Source organism: Gnatocerus cornutus, chromosome 6 (genome assembly GCF_029298725.1).
Source record: "Gnatocerus cornutus isolate USDA-ARS CGAHR chromosome 6, icGnaCorn1.1, whole genome shotgun sequence".
Lineage (NCBI taxonomy): Eukaryota > Metazoa > Arthropoda > Insecta > Coleoptera > Tenebrionidae > Gnatocerus > Gnatocerus cornutus.
This window is the reverse complement of record NC_142238.1, coordinates 16,046,770-16,067,536: the sequence shown is the minus strand read 5'-3', so window position 1 is coordinate 16,067,536 and position 20,767 is coordinate 16,046,770. Positions and strand designations below refer to the sequence as shown.

General features: G+C 34.6%; 4 protein-coding genes across 4 annotated transcripts; 3 read left to right on the top strand and 1 right to left on the bottom strand.

The window, feature by feature from the left end:
• Positions 1–7,013: 7,013 nt before the first annotated feature.
• LOC148173410 (venom acid phosphatase Acph-1-like) lies at positions 7,014–11,585 on the top strand. The gene is made up of 5 exons (XM_088039363.1): positions 7,014–7,240; positions 7,285–7,524; positions 10,522–10,710; positions 10,757–11,083; positions 11,262–11,585. Exons 1-5 carry the CDS (start codon positions 7,046–7,048, stop codon positions 11,445–11,447), a joined length of 1,137 nt encoding a protein of 378 aa, XP_087895489.1. The 5' UTR covers positions 7,014–7,045; the 3' UTR covers positions 11,448–11,585.
• Positions 11,586–14,906: 3,321 nt separating this feature from the next.
• On the bottom strand, positions 14,907–16,915 carry CCT2 (chaperonin containing TCP1 subunit 2). The gene is made up of 3 exons (XM_088038935.1): positions 16,801–16,915; positions 16,339–16,648; positions 14,907–16,288 (listed from the first exon to the last, which is right to left on the bottom strand). The coding sequence occupies exons 1-3, from the start codon at positions 16,801–16,803 to the stop codon at positions 14,997–14,999; spliced, it is 1,605 nt and encodes a 534-aa protein (XP_087895061.1). The 5' UTR covers positions 16,804–16,915; the 3' UTR covers positions 14,907–14,996.
• Positions 16,916–16,930: 15 nt separating this feature from the next.
• Positions 16,931–18,971, top strand: Sqor (Sulfide quinone oxidoreductase). Its single transcript, XM_088038936.1, has 6 exons — positions 16,931–17,209; positions 17,407–17,483; positions 17,528–17,858; positions 17,899–18,306; positions 18,349–18,535; positions 18,585–18,971. The coding sequence occupies exons 2-6, from the start codon at positions 17,419–17,421 to the stop codon at positions 18,887–18,889; spliced, it is 1,296 nt and encodes a 431-aa protein (XP_087895062.1). The 5' UTR covers positions 16,931–17,209; positions 17,407–17,418; the 3' UTR covers positions 18,890–18,971.
• A 212-nt stretch (positions 18,972–19,183) lies between these two features.
• RpS16 (ribosomal protein S16) lies at positions 19,184–20,083 on the top strand. Its single transcript, XM_088038847.1, has 5 exons — positions 19,184–19,270; positions 19,332–19,376; positions 19,430–19,561; positions 19,715–19,829; positions 19,880–20,083. The coding sequence occupies exons 1-5, from the start codon at positions 19,250–19,252 to the stop codon at positions 20,023–20,025; spliced, it is 459 nt and encodes a 152-aa protein (XP_087894973.1). The 5' UTR covers positions 19,184–19,249; the 3' UTR covers positions 20,026–20,083.
• The last annotated feature ends 684 nt before the right edge of the window (positions 20,084–20,767 follow it).

The following is a 20,767-nucleotide window of genomic DNA, read 5'->3' as shown; positions in this document are numbered from 1 at the left end:
TTCTTTTTTTTTCTTATTAAAAATGGGGGAAAAGTCACCCGAATTTCATTCATTTTCTCTTGCCACTTTACAGTTTTCAACTCCAACTTGAGTCCTACTTGTTCAATCTTCGATGAGTCACCCTGCCCAACCACCCATGCATTCTCCATCTGAACACTATTTTTATTAAATTTTCCTCCATTGCACCATTTAACGACGTACCTCATTTTGTCGTTTTATCTATTTCATTGTTCTCTTTATTTTCTTATTAAAAAATGAAGGGAGAGTCACCCGAATTCCATTAATTTTCTCTTGCCACTTTACACTTTTCAACACCAACTTGTGTCCTATTTGTTCAATCTGCGATGAGTCACTCTGCCCAACCACCCATTCATTCCCCATCTAAACACTATTTTTATTAAATTTTTCTTTACTCCACTATTTGACGACATTCTTAATTTTGTCATTTTATCTATTTCAATGTTCTCTTTTTTTTCTTATTAAAAATGGGGGGAGAGTCACCTGATTTCCATTCATTTTTTCTTGCCACTTTACACTTTTCAGCTCGAACTGGTGTCTTATTTGTTCAATCTTCGATGAGCCACTTTGCCCAACCACCCATTCATTCCCCGTCTGAGCACTATTTTTATTAAATTTTCCTCCATTCCATCATTTTACGACGCTCCTAATTTGGTCATTATCTATTTCAATGTTCTTTTTTTTTCTTATTATTCCTCCTATTTTAATTTCATTATTAATTTCGAGTGCCGACATTTTTAGTGCGGGAGATAGTTCAGTTCAGTTTCTGTAGTGTCTTAAAAATAAAATTAAAATCGTTTTTAAAACAAAGTGAGTGAGTGAGTGGTTCCTGATTCCTAGAGGGGGATGCAGTGGTAGGAGCCTGTCGATGCAGCTTCGAGATCAGGATTAAAGGGTAAGTTGACTGCTAACTTTAAAATGTTAGTTCAAATTTCTAATAAAAAAATTCTCTTGCAGTGAGTTTGTGCACGAAGACGATGGCGACGTTGGATCTCACAAGGTAGGATTTTTTCCTTCTGGGTGACGGGATTTGAACAACGATGGACCTCGCGATGGGAGTGTCAGTGCATTCGTTTTTTGACAAGTGGTAGTGGTAGTGACACAGGCAAGTCGTTAATTTCTTCCTCGTTAGTTCCTTTTTCTTGTATATTCACTCCCAAGTACTTCGTAGTCTCTGTTTGTTCTATTTTCATGGCATTAATTGTGACACATATGGTTTTTGAGTCTTTACCAATTGCCATCACTTTCCTTTTTTGTGTGTTAATCTTCAGGTTTCTTTTCTCCAGTGCTGCCTTCCAAACATCTAAATTATTTTGGAATTTACTTTCATTTTTTTGCGAATATTACTATATCGTCTGCAAATACGCAGTCAAAGATCTTAATTTTTTGCATATTTTTGTATCCCACATCCAACGTCTTAACTCTTACTTTTATTTCTTTTAATACGTCGTCCATCATCGTAGTAAAAAGTGTAGGGCTTAAAACTCCCCCTTGCCGTAGTCCATCTCTTGTTATAAATTCTTCTGACTTGGAATTTCCATTTCTTATGTAATTTCTGGTGTTAATGTATAAGCTTTTTATAGCCCTAGATAATTTCTCTTGTATTCCTCTTTTCTTCAAACTCAATCAAACTTTTCTTCTCGATGAGTTGTTTAATAGTGAAAATATGGTCTTGCACTCCTCTTCCTTTTCTGAATGCGCACTGTGATTCTTCCAGTTGTTTTTCCATACTTGTTTTTAGTCTATTATCTAATATTCTTTCATAAATTTTGCTAACCACACCCAAAATTGTTATGCCTCTGCAATGATTACAGTTTCTATTATCTCTTTTCTTGTAAATTGGTATTATAATTCCTACTTCCCAATCTTTGGGTATTCTGCTTTCTTCTAGCATTCTATTAAATAGTACTGATAGAGTGTTTATGCCTCTTGCTCCCAGATTTTTAAACATTTCAGCAGTTATTTGATCGTGGCCGGCTGTTTTACCTCTCTTTAGTAATTTTATTGCTGCTGTTAATTCTTCTGGAGATATATCTTCTATTAGTTTTTCCTCTTGTATATTTTTTTGTAGATTTTCGGTCAATTCTACTTGCTCAGGTATGTCGTTTACCTTCAGAATTTCTTCGTAATGTTCCCTCCATCTGTTCATTATGTGAGCTTCTTCAGTAAGAAGTCTACTTCTTTCTCCTTTATTTGTTTGTCTCTTTTGCTCGCCTTTTCGTAAAGTCTTCAGTACTCTGTAAACAGTTTCTGGTTTCCATGACTATCTTTTTCCATTTTCTGTCCAAATTTTATCTTTTCTTTCTCGTACCGTCGCTTTTGCCTTGTCTCTTTGTTGTTTGTATCTGTTGTAATTGTCTGTCGTTCTGTTTTTCAGGTAAGCTTGTTTCTTTAGTTTAACTTCTCTCTTTATTTTTTTATTCCACCAACTAGTTTGTTTCTTGCCGTTGATTGTTTTTATAGTTCCACACGTTGTTTTTGCTTCCTTAATAATATGTTTTTTCCTAAATTCCGCAGGTCGTCTATCGTTCTCACCTCTTCTTTGCAACCTGTTAGTAGTTCTAGTTCTTTTTCTACTTTGTCTTGTAGTCTATATGTCTTTATTCCTTCCGTTCCTTGTGTTGGTAGTTTATTGTCATTTTGGTTTGTTTTCGTTTTAATTCTGACTTTCATCTTTGTCACTAGCAAGTAATAGTCTGAGTATATTTTCGAACCTCTCATGACTCTTGTATCTTGGACTTCATTTTTAAATTTTCTGCTTAGAATTGTATAATCTATTATTGATTTTTCTTGTCTGCTCTCCACTTCTCTCGTACATTTATGTATAACTTTATGTTTGCATAATGAGTTTGTTATGACTAAGTTGTTCATCATACAGAAATCGATTAATCGTCTTCCATTTGAATTTCGATGATTTTCTCCATACCTTCTGAGTACTCTTCTATCATTTACTCCTACAAAATGCGAAACTTTCCAAAACTCTATTGTAGTACAATTTCAAATTTAATCAAATTTGATTCTAATTAATGGTCAATTTCAAGTGTCTTTCTGACACGGCGATTTTCCACGACTGTACACGTGATTAATTGAATTTAATTTAATTTTGACTTTCGAAGTCCGATTCTGTTTGTCTCATGCAAAGCCATTTGCAGATTTAATTCCATTTGAGACCAAACCAAATTCTATTTTTTTTCTGCTCAAAGTTAATTTAACCTCATGTACTTTGCGGATGGAACATTGCAAGTCACACGATGCTCTGATATTCCAGAGAAGGCGATTGCGAGTGAAAACACACACGCAGAACGAGAAACAATGCGAAATGAGCAAATAATAATCCAAAAAGTTCCGAATTTGGGGTTACACAACATAAAAGATTTAGAATTTGATTCTAAATATTTCTTTCTTCTTTCTGGGCAAAAATCACAACGTACAATTTGGGTGCATTTCAACCAACATCATAACATCTCTTGCCATAACCATCATCGTAATCATCAAGAAAAGGGCTTAATTCGATTCCTTTTACATTTGCTGCCGTGACCAGGATTTCAAAGGGTCACAGTTTAGGGCATCAAAACCTCCACGATGACATTTCGATTTTTTACAATTAGTTTTTATTTTAAAAGGTCTAATATTTTCCGCATGCGCTGGATTTTTTTCTAAAAATAGCCTGAAGTTTTTTTCAATTTGGTGCAGCCACCGCTGACATCCCCTCTAAAAATAAATAAAAATCTGCAGCAAATAAAAACCAAGCGGTGGCCAATTCGCATTAGCGGTTCGTGTCGAGAAAATAAATTCCAAATAAAACACCTGTGGTTGTTTAATCTACATAAACAACAAGCAAATGGCTGTTTATGGCATTTACGAGTTTCGTTAAGTAATCTTTTCGTTTGTAACAGCACTTAATATATTGTTTTTGAGGTTAAAGTTTTAATCCCTCGCAAACTTTTCTCTTAATTACAAAAGTTATTCCGTGTTCAGTGAGTCAATAGTAATTAGAGTATGGTAATTTCCTAATAACACCGGGTCTCAGTTTGATTATCAAGTTTTGTTAAATTAAACAGGGAGAAAAATGATCGTCGAGAAATCAATTAATTAAAACTTCTCAACGACAAAAAGGATTAAAAACTTTCCTTTTCTAAATAATTAATCTCAAACATCCCACTTTGTAATTTCCGCAGTTTTCATGTCGTAAAAGGAAATAGTTGAGTCCAGTATAGTTCCAGGTTAATTCCAGCCGAAATTTATTACACCTACAAACCCCTATCGTAAACTCCTGAGGGAATCTAATCGAATTTTGTGTAAACCGTGATTTTGACTTTGAAATTAAAATAGTCGAATGAATTCCTGCGAAAGGACGATTTGTATTTGGAGGCAGGACGCATCTAATCAAGTTTGATTGTGTGTGAAGTTAAAGCTAGCCTCATTTGTAGCCCCGCTTCTTTTAAATTTAAATTCCTTTCAGCTGGAGCCGAATTTAATTTACTCTTTTATTGTTGGTAATATTGAGCCGCTGAGCTACTTAAACTGATGCAATGCGAGACTTGCATGCGATTAATTGCTTTCGAAAGAATTTCATTTGCGGCTTTGCAGGGGAAGAGAAAGCCGCTTGAAAATGCGAAATTTCGGTCTTCATAATTCAGTTGTAATCTCATATTTCTCGCACGTAGATCTATTATCTCTGACTGGTGAATCAGCAATGTAGATACAACTTCATCGCTATCAATCTTTTCCATTACAGTTGCTTGATCTACAGTGTTCTAGGATATTCATTGTTGTAGACTTTACCTTAATGGAAATGGGATGTTATAAGGTATTGTGCTTGCTAAATTGTATTCAGGAGAAGACATTTGTATTCATGCAGACGTACGTGAAAAGAGGAGCTTTGGGGGAAATGGCCACATTTTTCTACATTATAAATAATAAGATTGGAATCTACATATTTTTCGTCTTCACTTCAGGTTTCTTGGAAATCTGATAACCGGACGAGTCGAATTTTTTCACTATTTTCGATGGAAATAATTTAATGAACAAAAGTCAAAAAATCGTAGTTTTTTTAGTTTTTAAGTTATGACTATGAAATTTGGAAAATTTACTACTTGTAAGAGGTTTATTAACTGTGTCAAAGTACAAAATTTTAGAAGAAATACAGATTTAAAAAAAATATTTTTAAACAAACCAAAAATTTTCGACTTTTTGTTTTTAAAATTCCTATTTTTGTTAGTTTTTGAGTTATGACAATGCAATTTGGTGAGGTTACTACTACTAAAATGTTCATTAACTGTGCTAAAGTACAAAATTTTAGTACAAAAAATACAAATTTAAAAAAAATATATTTTAAGACAAATCAAAAATTTTTAACTTTTTATTATAAAAATTCGTATTTTTGTTAGTTTTTAAGTTACGACAATAAAATTTGGGGAATTTACTATTTGTAAGGTGTGTTTTAATTGTGCCAGAGTGCAAAATTTTAGAACAAAAAAGACAAATTTTAGAAAATTTTATTTTAGGACGAACCAAAAATTTTCAATTTTTTGTTACTAATATTCGTATCTTTGTTAGTTTTTAAATTATGACAATGAAATTTTTTGAAGTTACTATCTTTAAAGTGTTTATTAATTGTGCCGAATTGCAAAATTTTAAAACAAAAATACTGATTTTAGAATATTTTTTTTGGGACGAACCAAATTTTTTCAACTTTTTCATAAATATTTTAATTTGTATTTTGTTAACTTTGAAGTTATGGAGATGAAATTTCCTGAAGGTACTTTTTTTTAAAATGTTCGTGAACTGTGAAAGTGCAAAATTTTAGAACAAAAAATACAAATTTTAGAAAACTTTATTTTAGAACGAACCAAAAATTTTCAACTTTTTATTATTAAAATTCGTATTTTTGTTAGTTTTTAAGTTATGACAATGAAATTTAAAGAATTTACTACTTGTAAGGTGTGTTTTAATTGTGCTAGAGTGCAAAATTTTAGAACCAGAAATACAGATTTTAGAAATTATCAAGTATCAAAGAGAAAATACAAAAAAATTATCCAAAATCGAAGGAGACATCTAAAGAACAAAAATTTTCAAAAAAATAAATAAAATTAGACGCTACAACAATTACATTTCAAAAAGTTACTAGCTTACACTTCGATTACTAAGTGTGTCAAATTTCAAAAGTATTGAACAAAAGAGTCAACAGAAATTTTGAACTTTTTTTAGAAAAAAATCACTTTGCGCTATTCACTTCTATTACTAGTAGAACCATTAAAATTTCCATTAAACCAAATAACTTGAGCTGTGACATTCTTGACAATTATCGCCTTCTCCTATCAATATAACACGTAAACTATTTCACACTTTAAATTCACAAAGAATTCATGAAAAATTGAACCGCATCTCACATTTATTGTTATTGAATAATCACTGGTATTAAGAATTCCCCGGCTTTTAAAAATTATCTTTTTAATTCAAATCACATTAAAATCCGATCGCGCACTGATGAATAAACATTGGATTTATAATTCCCCAGAATTCATGCAAACGCGGAAGAAATCCATAAATTATGGAGAGTCCCCAATAATGGCAAAATAAAGATATTTGTTATTTCAAGCACCAAAAGGTCCAAGATCATCAGATATTCTAGCGGAAGCTTAAAATAACCCACAAACACAAAACCGTTTTAGATTGATTAAAATCTTATTGTTATAAACACTCGTCTAATAATCGACAGATTTCAACAAGTTTTAGATAAACACGATCTTAACAAACATCAGCAGCTGCCATAGCAACATTACGTTCATTTTATCAATTTTTTTTGCAATTAACGTGTTTTCCCGAGTTGTAGAAGAATTATTACAAGTGCAACGCACAATATCGTCAAAACATTCTATTTATACTGTATGAAAATAAATCAGACTTGCAACATTTGGATAAACAGAGAGTTCAAGGGCAGCGGCGGCGATACAATTCGGAAAAAGGTGGGAGAAATCTATGATATAAAACAAATTAGGTGACGCTTACTATCCATCAGACTACAATGGCATCGATGAAGATTTTGAGCGCTTTCGCGGTTTGCTGCATCGCCAGTGCTGCGGTTATTCCGGAGGAAACGGAACTCATCCTCGTGAGTGTGATTTTCCGACACGGCGCTAGAACGACGTACTCTTTCTACCCCAATGACCCCAACAAAAATGAGAGTTTCTACCCTTTTGGTTTCGGAGGGCTCACTAATGTAAGTACCCCACTGAAGCGTTCGAACGTAATTTTTGGTACTAGGAAGGTAAACTCGGGGAGTACAAACTAGGGACGTATCTTAGAAACCTCTATGGGGAGTTCTTGGGCGATGTCTACCTGGAAGACTACGTCTATGTGCGCAGCACCGACGTGACGAGGACTAAAATGAGCGCCCAGTTGGTCCTCGCTGGGCTCTTTCCACCCAGCGAACTCCAACAGTGGAATAAAGACTTGGACTGGCAGCCCATTCCGGTGTCGTACAAAACAGACGCTGAGGAAGACGTGAGTGCTCTCGATCAAACCTCACACCTTTTATTATCAAAAATTCTTTTTTTTTCCAAACACCAAATAGCAATGCTACCATCATTTAGAGCGATGATTAAACTAAAAACTAACAAATAACGACCCGTCCGCTTTGGCGCTGGTAGAAGAGAGTAGAGAAAAGAGGAAGAGATGTCAAAACTTTGCCATAGATTCAGTAATGAATTTTCTCAAAAAAACTCCAACTTTCGACTTTTAAGAAATCTAAGAACAATTTCTTGTTTAAAAAATCGCGAGAAACACGATTTCAAGAAGAGTTTTTCATGTTTGGTTTAATTCCGGAGATATCGAGCAAAATCGTTTCCGGAGCTTCAAATGTTTGGCCCTCTGGCGACAACTCAAAATTTCAAACTCTTATTCTGCTATTTTCGCCCAAACAAAATACCATCAAATTTTAGTAAAATGACACGAAAAATGGTCAAAACCGTTTCTCAAATTTTTTCGTAGTTTCGGAAAAACTGAGCTTAGAAAATTCAATATTCAAAATTTTGATTGCTCATAACTCAGTTACTTGTTGACCGATATTAACAACTTTTATCTTTTTGGAATCTGCGGAAAAATCTGCGTAAAATGATGTATAATAATGAAAGTTTACTCCAAAAATAAGCATCAGAAGTTTGGCATAGTTTTAGTCATGAATTTTTTCGAAAAACTGCAACTTTCGACTTTTGGAAAATCTAAAAACTATTTCTTATGTAAAAATCGCGAAAAAACTATGGCGCAAAGCGCATCTCAATATCTGTAACAGTTTTCGAGATATTGAGCACGAATTGTTTCAAACCTTCAAAAATTTGGCCCTCTGGGGACAACCCAAAAATTCAAACGACCGTAACATTTGTTTACGAAAATTCAAAACTCTTGCGCCTTTGAATTCAGCGTAATATTCTGCCTAAAATGAGTTTAATTTTGATGAGTTTGTTTAATAAATAAACGAGGCATTGGCTAAAAACTGTTTTGAAAAGATCATTTTGGGGTAATTTTCAATCAATGTTTTCAAGGTGAAAACGACGTTTCATATCTTTGTGTTCTACATCAATCGAAAGAGAAGCTTAAAATCTATTAATTGGCTGAATTTGAGATCGAACGGACAAATAGTTTAGGAGTTATGCCCAAAAATAAAAATAAAATGAAAAATTTTCACCAATTTGTTTTTTCGCAAAAAATCGACTATCGAATTTTGGACTTTTGAGAACATTTTCTAACGTAAAATGAGCCGAGAAAAACGATGGTGCAAACCGCATCTCAATATCTCTAATAATTTCCTAGATATTTAAATTTAAAAATTAGTAAAAATGAAGAAAAATGAAAATCAACTATCCGAAACTTTAATTGGCCATAACTCAGTTATCTGTTGATGGGCCTAAATTTCAATCCCAGATTTGAATTCTGCGGAAAATTCTGCATAAAATGATGTATAATAATTCTAGTTTACTCCAAAAAAAGCGAGATAGCCATTTCAGAAATTTGGCATACTTTTAGTCATAAATTTTTGCGAAAAATTGCAACTTTCGACTTTTGGAAAATCTAAACACTATTTCTTATGTAAAAAATCGCGAGAAAAGCGATGGCGCAAACCGCATCTCAATATCTGTAATAGTTTTCCAGATATTAAGCACGAATTGTTTTGAACCTTCAAAAATTTGGTCCTCTGGCGACAACCCAAAAATTTAAACGGCCATAACATTTGTTGACGAAAATTTAAAATTTTCGCGCCTTTGAGTTCAGTGTGATATTCTGCCTAAAATGAGCCTAATTTTGATGTTGATGTTTGTTTAATAAATAAACGAGGCATTGGCTAAAAACTGTTTTGAATAGGTCATTTTGGGGTAATTTTCAATCAATGTTTTCAAGGTGAAAACGACGTTTAACATATTTGTGTTCTACATCAATTGAAAGAGGAGCTCAAAATCTTTCAACTGGCCAAATTTGAGATCGATCTGACAAATAGTTTGAGTTATAGCCAAAAATAAAAAATTGAAAAATTTTCACCAATTTTTTTTTTGCAAAAAATTATTTATCGAATTTTGGGCATTTCAGAACATTTTCTGACGTAAGATGAGCTGAAAAAAACGATAGTGCAAACCGCATTTCAATATCTCTAATAGTTTCCTAGATATTTAAATTTAAAAATTAGTAAAAATGAAGAAAAATGAAAATCAACTATCCGAAATTTTGATCGGCCATAACTCAGTTATCTGTTGACGGGCCTAAATTTCAATCCCAGATTTGAATTCTGCGGAAAATTCTGCATAAAATGATGTATAATAATTCAAGTTTACTCCAAAAAAGAAGCGAGATAGCCATTTCAGAAATTTGGCATAGTTTTAGTCATAAATTTTTGCGAAAAATTGCAACTTTCGACTTTTGGAAAATCTAAACACTATTTCTTATGTAAAAAATCGCGAGAAAAACTATGGCGCAAACCGCATCTCAATATCTGTAATAGTTTTCCAGATATTAAGCACGAATTGTTTTGAACCTTCAAAAATTTGGCCCTCTGGTGACAACCCAAAAATTCAAACGGCCATAACTCAGTTATTTGTTGACGAAAATTCTAAATTCTTGCGCCTTTGAATTCAGCGTGACATTCTGCCTAAAATGAGCTTAATTTTGTTGAGTTTGCTTAATAAATAAACGAGGCATTAGCTAAAAACCATTATTACAATTTTGTTCCTAAATATTTCTAGACTTAATTGTTTACATTTTTAATTAAATTATTCTCTTAAATTAATTCTCTGATCATTTTATGCAATGGATTTTTCTTTAGTGACTGGAAAGGACTATTAGTGATTAGGTTGTTCACCCTTTCATAATATCAGCCTAAACATAAAAACAATCTTTCTGTCTCAAGAATTTCATGATTTGGAGGTTTGAATTCTGGACTCTCATTTTGACAAGAGGTGTTCGGGAATAAATCGTATTTTTTTAACACTAAAATTTCTTTGAACGTCCTTTTAGTTGTTCCATCCTACGGGATCATGCCCGTATAAAGTCGGAGTGCTGGGCAACCTGAACAACATCGAAGAAGTCCAGGAGCGCTACCTGAATCCCTATAACGAAACTTTCAGTTTCATTCAGGACAAATCCGGGAAGAAAATTCGCTCCCCTGCCGACATGCAAGACATTTTCTTCATCTTCAAAACAGAAGTAGCTAATCGTTGTGCTTAGACCCCCGTTTAACTTTCCCTTTTAGAACGACATGGGCTTAGTGATGCCCGACTGGACTTCCGAAATTTTCCCAGAACCCACCCAAAGCATCGCCGCTGAAGTCTACGGCTACCACAACTACGACCTCAAAGTGCGCCAAATCAACGCAGGTTACATGTTGAAGAAAATCGTCGAAGACTCCCAGCAGAAAATCCGGGGCGATTCTATCAAAAAAATCTTTTTGTATTCCGGGCACGAGTCAACTTTGGGTTACATGTTGAACGCTCTGGACGTTTACAAGACTCACGTGCCGCCTTACGGAAGTGCCATCTCCTTTGAAATCCACCGCGCCAGTGACCAGTTCTACGTTAAGGTAATTTTGAGCGGTTTCGCAATTGAGGTCGATTGAAGAAAGTGATTAAAACGTGCGACTGCTTATCAGTTTGTTTGGATGCGAGTTGGAACGTGAGCGTGTGGCGGCGATAAGTCATGTCATGAATGAATAAACATTGGGCAATTTGATAAGTGATAAGTCTGTTTGTTTCTTTTAGTTGAGGTATAGGAATGACACCGAGGCGACGGAACCTGTTGATCTGCAACTTCCCGGATGCGACGCGTTGTGTCCTTTCGATCAATTTGTTGAATTGCAGAAGGATTTTATTCCGACTGTTAGTATACAAGAAGCTTGCGATCGGAAGAGTGAAGAGGTTTTTGGTGATACAAATAAGTTGAAATGAGAACGGACAGAAACTTGAAATTGTACAAAGAACGGAGCCGAGTATTACACATTTATGTGCTTAAATTATATTTATTTTAACTGTTTTTAACACAAATTGTTAATACTTTAGAAGTTATAATAAAAATTTCTATTTTTATCTAATTTTTTTATTCAAAATCTTTTAAAAAGTGTTTTATTCTAATGTAACGGTTAGTTTTAATGCTACTGTAAAAATACTTGTCAAAGTTGCTCCTTTTGTCTTATTTTTTGATGAAATTACAAATTTCTAAAACCAAAAAAACGAATTCTAAAAAGTTTATTTTTCAAAAATTTGAAGATTTAAAAAAAATATAATTCTGGCAGTTTTAGGCCTATAGTAATGAAATTTGCCAAAGTTACTTTTTTTGACATGTTTATTAATTGTACCAAATTACAAATTTCTAGAGCAAAAAGAACAAGTTTTAAAAATTTATTTTTTTTTTAAATTTGAAAACTAAAAAAAAATCTTATTCTGGCAGTTTTAGGCCTACAGTAACGAAATTTGCCAAAGTTACTTCTTATGAGATGTTTATTAATTGTGCCAAATTACAAATTTCTAGAGCAAAAGGAACAAGTTTCAGAAAATTAATTTTTTTTTTCAAAAATTTAAAAATTAAAAAGAAATCTAATTCTGGCAGTATTAGACCCACAGTAACGAAAGTTAGCAAATTTACTTCTTATGAGATGTTTATTGATCATGCCAAAGTACAAATTTCTAGAGCAGAAGAAACGAATTTTAGAAATTTTATTTTTGAAAAATTTGAACATTTAAAAACTTCTAATTCTGGCAGTTTTAGGCCTACAGTAACGAAATTTCGCAAAATTACTTTTTTTGAGGTATTTATTAATTGTGCTAAATTACAAATTTCTAAAGCAAAAGTAACAAATTTTATAAATTATATTTCAAAATTTTGAAAGTTTAAAAAATCTTAATTCTGGCAGTTTTAGGCCTACACTAGCGAAATTTGGCAAAGTTACTTCTTTAGGGACGTTTATTAATCGTGCTAAATTACAGATTTCTAGAACAAAAGAGACGAATTTTAGAAATATATTTTTTTTAAATCTTTAAAATTAAAAAAAAAACATCTAATTCTGCCAGTTTTAAGCCTACAGTAACAAAATTTGGCAAAGTTACTTCTTTAGGGACCTTTATTAATCGTGCCAAATTACAAATGTCTAAAGCAAAAGTGACAAATTTTATAAATTTTATATTTCAAAATTTTGAAAGTTTAAAAAAATCTTAATTCTGGCAGTTTTAGGCCTACACTAGCGAAATTTGGTAAAGTTACTTCTTTAGGGACGTTTATTAATCGTGCTTAATTACAAATTTCTAGAACAAAAGAGACAAATTTTAAAAATTTATTTTTTAAAAATTTTTAAAATGAAAAAAAAAAACATCTAATTCTACCAGTTTTAAGCCTACAGTAACAAAATTTGGCAAAGTTACTTCTTTAGGGACCTTTATTAATCGTGCCAAACTACAAATTTCTAGAGCAAAAATGAGAAATTTTAAAAATTTTATTTTTAAAAAATTTGAACATTTAAAAATTTCTAATTCTGGCAGTTTTAGGCCTACAGTAACGAAATTTCGCAAAGTAACTTTTTTTGAGGTTTTTATTAATTGTGCCAAATTACAAATTTCTAAAGCTAAAATAACAAATTTTATAAATTTTATATTTCAAAATTTTGAAAGTTTAAAAAAATCTTAATTCTGACAGTTTTAGGCCTACACTAGCGAAATTTGGCAAAGTTACTTCTTTAGGGACGTTTATTAATCGTGCTAAATTACAGATTTCTAGAACAAAAGAGACGAATTTTAGAAATTTATTTTTTTTAAATCTTCAAAATTAAAAAAAAAACATCTAATTCTGCCAGTTTTAAGCCTACAGTAACAAAATTTGGCAAAGTTACTTCTTTAGGGACCTTTATTAATGGTGCCAAATTACAAATGTCTAAAGCAAAAGTAACAAATTTTATAAATTTTATATTTCAAAATTTTGAAAGTTTAAAAAAATCTTAATTCTGGCAGTTTTAGGCCTACACTAGCGAAATTTGGCAAAATTACTTTTTTAGGGACGTTTATTAATCGTGCTTAATTACAAATTTCTAGAACAAAAGAGACAAATTTTAAAAATTTATTTTTTAAAAATCTTTAAAATTAAAAAAAAAACATCTAATTCTACCAGTTTTAAGCCTACAGTAACAAAATTTGGCAAAGTTACTTCTTTAGGGACCTTTATTAATCGTGCCAAACTACAAATTTCTAGAGCAAAAATGAGAAATTTTAAAAATTTTATTTTTAAAAAATTTGAACATTTAAAAATTTCTAATTCTGGCAGTTTTAGGCCTACAGTAACAAAATTTGGTAAAGTTACTTCTTTAGGGACGTTTCTTAATCGTGTCAAAATACAAATGTCTAGAACAATACAATTTTAAAAATGTATTTTTTGAAAATCTTAAAAATTAAAAAAAAAACATCTAATTCTGCCAGTTTTAGGCCTACAGTAACGAAACTTGGCAAAGTTACTTGTGTAAAGACATTTTTTATTAATCGTGCCAAACTACAAATTTCAAGAGCAAAAGAGACGAATTTTAGAAATTTATTTTTGGAAATCCTAAAAATTAAAAAAAAACATATAATTCTGCCAGTTTTAGGCCTACAGTAACAAGATTTGACAAAGCTACTTCTTTAGAGACGTTTATTAATCGTGCTAAATTACAAATGTCTAGAACAAAAAAGACAAATTTTAAAATTTAAATTTTTAAAAATCTTAAAAATTAAAAAAAAAAACATTTAACTTTGCCAATTTTAGGCCTACAGTAACGAAATTTGGCAAAGTTACTTCTTTAAAGACGTTTATTAATCGTGCCAAATTACAAATTTCAAGAGCAAAAGAGACGAATTTTAGAAATTTATTTTTGGAAATCTTAAAATTTAAAAAAACATGTAATTCTGCAAGTTTTAGGCCTACAGTAACGAAAGTCGGCAAAGCTACTTCTTTAGAGACGTTTATTAATAGTGCCAAATTACAAATTTCTAGAGCAAAAGAGACGAATTTTAGAAATTTTATTTTTCCAAAATTTTAAAATAGAAAAAAAATCTAATTCTCAAAGTTTTATTGCTACAGTAACAAAATTTAACAAAGTAACTTTTTTTGAAATATTCATTAATCGTACCAGATTACAAATTTCTAGAGCAAAAAAGACTAATTTTAAATATTTTATTTTTCAAAAATTTAAAAATAAAAATTCTAATTCTGACAGTTTTAGGCCTACAGTAACAAAATTTGACAGTTACTTCTTATGAGATGTTTATTGATTAAACCAAATTACAAATTTCTAGAGCAAAAGAAACGAATTTTAGAATTTTTATTTTTCAAATTTTTTAAGAATGAACGTTTATTGGGTGAAACCTTCTGGTAAATTAAGACAACTAAAGTGAAGTTAAGTGTGTTTATTGTGAAATACCAATACATAGAAATGCAATTCAAATTAATAGAAATTAGTAAAACTGAGTGGCTGATTACATCTAACAATGTCCTCTATCTTCAACTCGCCTCCTCGGAGCCGCTTTGATAATATTATCAACTCTTAAAATCATCTCCGCCGCCTCCGACGCCGACAACAGCACCTGTCTCTTAACAACGAACGACTCAGTAATGCCTAAATTCCTCATATCTCCAATTTCTCCAGCCTCCATGTTCAACCCAGCAGTGCTACTCCCACTGTTGTGTGCCGCCTTCAATTCGCTAACCAACTGTGCAGAATCGTACCCAGCATTATCTGCAATAATTGTCGGCAATTGCAATAAAGCTCTCGCGAAGGCTTCCATCGCCACTGCTTCTTTTCCTGGTGTATTAGCCGCTGCTTTACCCACCGCCACCGCCATGAGAGTCTCGCTGCAGCCGCCTCCATAGACAATGCGGCTTTCTTTAACAGTCGCCGCAAGCACGCAAAGAGCGTCATGGAGAGATCTGTCCGCTTCATCGATAATCTGCTGGGTGGCCCCTCGGATGACCACAGTGCAAGCTTCACCGAGAGGCACCCCGCTGAAACGGAGCAAGATGTCTTCACCGATCATCACCTGCTCAATCAACTCGCAAGTGCCCAGTTTGACCAAACTCGGATTATCAAAAGTTGAGACGATTTCGCCCCCAGTGACCAAAGCCAGACGCTCAATCCCATCGAAATCTGCGTGTTCGATCGCCATAACACCGGCGTCGGCGAAGAGCTGCTCCGGGTAATTATAAATCAACTGTCTGTTGATAAAGACACTCGCATTGTGTTTGAGGATTTTGTTCACTTTATCCTTCATTTTCTCCTTTTCGGCGGCTTCCAATTCCGCGATTTTCGCCATGGAGTCGACTTTGATATGAGAACCAAAAACTTTGATCTTATCGGTGTCCATGGGGGTATTCGCGATCAAAATTCGAGCATTTTCCACACGTTTTGGCTGGTGAACTCCTGGCTTCTTATCTAAGAGAAACCCTTCATCCAAAAACGAGTCCTCCAGAGTCCCTCCAGTCTTCTTAATCAGTTGAATAGCCTGCAAATCCCCGGACCCTTTCAACCGGAGCACCGCATCAACAGCTAACTTCGCAAAATGCTCTTTGTGCTGCGACAGAATTTTCGAGCTCAACGTAGTTCTAGCGATGTTCATCAAGTCGTTGCGAAACTTCTCGTTATCGTTGCTATTATCCAAAGAAGCTTCACGGAGGGCTTTGCGGGCGACATCCACAGCCTTCCTCCACCCCGCTATGATGGTCTGGGGGTGGATTTTCTGGTCAATTAGCCGTTCCGCCTCCTTCAACAGTTCAGAGGCTGTAACAAACAATCAGAATCAAGAATAAAATATCGTATATCTAAATTACCAAAAACTGTCACTGACGTAGTCCCATCGCCCACTTCGTCATCCTGCACCTTGGACATGTCAACCAGGACTTTCGCCGCGGGGTTATCAACCCCCACAGCCTTCAGAATCGTCGCCCCATCGTTCGTTACTTCGACCTGACCGGCGTTCCTGCCGCTAGAGACCAGAATTTTGTCCATTCCTTTGGGGCCAAGGGTGCTTTTTACGAGGTCCCCTATGGCTATAGCCCCCACGAAACTTGACAAACGGGCGATTTCCGCTTTTTCTTCTTCGGCCTCATGCTTGAGGACTCTGACGGGATTCAAAGACACCTAGAAATGGGAAAATTAAGAGAGGCACGTGGGTTTGCCGGGACAATGACACACCTGAGTTTAGATATGCGGTTTTTAGAGAGATTATGAGAAAAAACAGTGCGTGGTGAGAAAAACTGTGGTTATGGAAAGGAAATGAAGAAATTACGTACCATTTTGTGTTGTGGAGTTCGATTTTCTTCTGTTTTGCAAGGTTTTTGTTCGCGTGAGATTCAGACAAACCGTCGAATGTCAAAAATGACGTTTTAGTGATTTTAGCCAGGGTAGCCAACTACGCAGATGTTCAGTTGGTTGCATAATCTCTGAAATTTTATTCAAAAATATTCCGTCAGCAATTTAATTTGATTTGTTTTTAGTTTTTGTAATTAAAAGTGACAGTCGATTATATTTTCAACATCGAAATGATTGTGGTTGCATAAAACACGAACAATTAATTTTTGTATCAAGTAGTCTCGATAAACAAAAGAACACAATGACAGATTTATAGGTTATATGTAATCGGTTTTCTTTACAAAAATCTCAAGTTTTTGCTTTGCAATTAAGTGCACTGCCCAAATCCAAGTAAGTTTTAGCCTATTTTTATTGCAGCTCCACTCAGAAGTGATGATATTACTTCAAGCTCCAAATTCTCCTTTAATAAATTATCAATTTAGGTAAAATTATTACTTGATAATAATTTTGATAAACAACTTTTTATCTTAATTGCCAAACAAGCCTCGCTTATCGTTTATTAATATTGCAAATAACTTTATTTTCAGTAAAACCCCAAAATGAACCCCTTTTCGCAAGTCACAAGAGCTTTTTCCACCTCAGGAGTCAAAGCGACCCAACATAGGTACGAATCCTCCCTTATTACCAAATTTTATTATTCCTTTTCAGTTGTAAAGTCTTGGTTGTTGGGGGAGGCACTGGTGGCTGCGCCACTGCCGCCAAACTCAGCAAAGTCCTCAACAAAAAAGAGCTGATAATTTTGGAACCGAATGATAAACACTATTACCAACCCCTTTTCACTCTCGTGGGGGGTGGGACTTGTAGTCTTTCCGAAGCCAGGAAAAACACCGCTGATGTTCTCCCCAAAAACGCAATTTGGTTGCAAGACTCAGCGGCGCAGTTTTCTCCTTCAACAAACGCAGTTTCCACTGCGAAAGGGGATGTTATAAAATACGACTACTTACTCGTAGCTGTGGGGCTACAAACTGATTACAATAAAGTGAGTTTTTCGGGTTGCAACTACAACTACTTTCTCTCAGATTCCAGGTTTGGAAGCTGGGCTTAGTGGCGACACAGGAGTGTGCTCTAACTACTCCCCAAATTACGTAGAATCGACTTATAGAGCCCTAAAACAGTTTGATGGGGGTAATGCGATTTTCACCTTCCCCAACACGCCGGTGAAGTGTCCAGGAGCCCCTCAAAAAATCTGTTACCTCACTGATCACTACCTCAGAAAAGTGGGGAAAAGGGATAAAGCCCAAATAATTTACAACACATCCCTCCCTGTGATTTTCGGGGTGAAAAAGTACGCCGACGCCCTCTGGAAAATCTGTGAAGAGCGCAACATCCAAGTGAACTTAAGATCGAATTTGGTTGAAGTCCGACCCGATAAAAAGGAAGCGATTTTCGTCAATCTCGATCAACCGAATGACTTCAAAGTTTATAAAGTAAGATCAAACGAGTGGGAACTCCTCTGCATTTTTTTTTAGTACTCTCTTCTTCACGTGACGCCCCCGATGAGCGCCCCGGAAGTCCTCCGCGACTGTCGCGACTTAACCAACGAAGCCGGTTTCGTCGACGTCGACAAACTAACTCTTCAGAGTGTCAGATTCCCCAATATTTTTGCGATTGGGGATTGCAGCTCCACGCCTAACTCAAAAACCGCGGCAGCTGCAGGTTTATTTTTTTTTTTCCTAGATTTTACATTGATTATATTTTTTTGTAGCCGCGCAGTGTCAAGTCGTTTTTACAAACATGCAGGCGGTGATGAAAGGGGAGAAAGCCACTGCGGAGTACGATGGATACGCCTCTTGCCCGCTTGTAACAGGCTATGACCGGTGCATTTTGGCCGAATTTGATTACAATTTAACACCGTTGGAGACTTTTCCTTTCAACCAAGGGAAGGAGCTGTGGAGCATGTATATCATGAAGAAAATGATGATGCCGCCTCTGTATTGGAATTTGATGCTGAATGGGCTGTGGAATGGACCCGCGACCGTCCGGAAACTACTGCACTTTAAATTCTCGTAGAATTGAAATGTGATACTTGTTGATTATATTGATATTTTATTTGGTGCTTGTAACAGAAATTTATAATAAAAGTTTTATCGTCTTTAAACTGGTTTTAATTTAAATTTATCCCGCGCTTTGAGTTACCGTGTGGACGTACTGTAATTAAAAATGATCCTACATTTATTGTTTTTCTTTTAGAATTTGATCATTGTACAATATGAGATTATTACTTGTTTGATTTATTAGAATAAGAATAATAGAAAGGAGCCCCAAATAAAGAGATAACGTCTCTGTTAGTTGCTCTTTTGATCCCCCTAGTTCTGTCACCTGTCATCTCCGCCATCTCCTTCCTTTTCTTGTTGAATCCACAGTGACAACATGAACCCGACTTTGCAAAAGGTAAATTAAACTAATTTCGCCCAAATTCAATATAAAAAATGTAACTTTTTTTCATCCGTAGACAAAGAAGGAGCCCATCCACTCTGTGCAAGTCTTCGGACGCAAGGTAAGATCTCATACTTAACCTCAATTTCTTCACGTGTTAATGTGGTTTTTTAGAAATCAGCCACCGCTGTAGCTTACTGTAAGCGTGGCAGAGGCATTTTGCGAGTGAATGGACGCCCCTTGAGCCAAGTGGAACCTAAAATGTTGCAAGACAAGTTACAAGAGCCCATCTTGTTGCTTGGAAAGGTAAACTAACAAACTTGTCTTTGTGTACTAAACAGAATGATGAGTAAATATCCCGAAATTGATGTGAAAACATGTGAAATGAAACAGCACTGACACTGATTACTCCAAAACTTTTACCTTTAGTTTGTTCTTTTCTCATTGTATTGTCTTCAGGACAAGTTCTCTGCTGTGGACATCAGAGTGCGTGTGAACGGGGGAGGCCATGTTTCACAGATCTACGCCATCAGACAAGCTATTTCTAAGGCTTTGGTTGCATATTATCAAAAATGTGAGTTGGTACTTTTATTGAGTTAGAAAAATTAACTGTTTTTTCTATAGATGTTGATGAGGCGTCAAAGAAGGAGCTCAAGGATATTCTTATCCAATACGACCGCACCTTGTTGGTAGCAGATCCTCGTCGTTGCGAACCCAAGAAATTCGGCGGTCCAGGAGCTCGCGCAAGATACCAGAAATCATACCGTTAAGTTACAATTTTGTATCGGAAGAAGATACTTATTTCTAATAAAATTTAATTCAAACGAGTCAGTTTAGAGTCTAAAACCTTTAATTTTCATGGAATATTTCCTATTGCCGGAGAATATCTGATCCAAGAGGCTTTTTCTACGATCTGAGAGGCTATTTCTAGGATCTGAGAGACTAATTTTACGATTTGAGAGGCTATTTATACAATCTGATAGTCTATTTTAACGATCTGAGAGGCTAATTCTATGATATGAGAGACTACAATATAATCTATGAAGCTATTTACGACCTGCGAGGCTAGAGGGGCTATTTCTACGATTAAAAGGCTAGAAAGCTTATTTCTACGCTCTGAGATGCCATTTCTAGGATCTGACGGGCTACTTCTACGATCTGAAAAGGTAGAGGGGCTATTTATACGATCTGCGAGGCTATTTCTTTGATCTGAGAACCTATTTCTACGATCTGAGAGGCTTGAGAGGCTAATTCTACAATCTGAGAGGCTATTTCTACAATTTGAGTGACTATTTTTATTATCTGAAGGCTATTTCTACGATCTAAGAGACTTCTAGGATCTGAGAAGCTGTTTTTAGGATTTGGGAGGCTAATTCTACGATCTGAGTGAGAGGCTAGAGAGGCTTTTTCTACGATTTGAGAGGCTAAATAGGCTATTTATACAATCTGAGTGGCTAATTTTACAATCTGAGAAGCTAATTCTACGATCTGAGAGGCTATTTCTAAGATCTA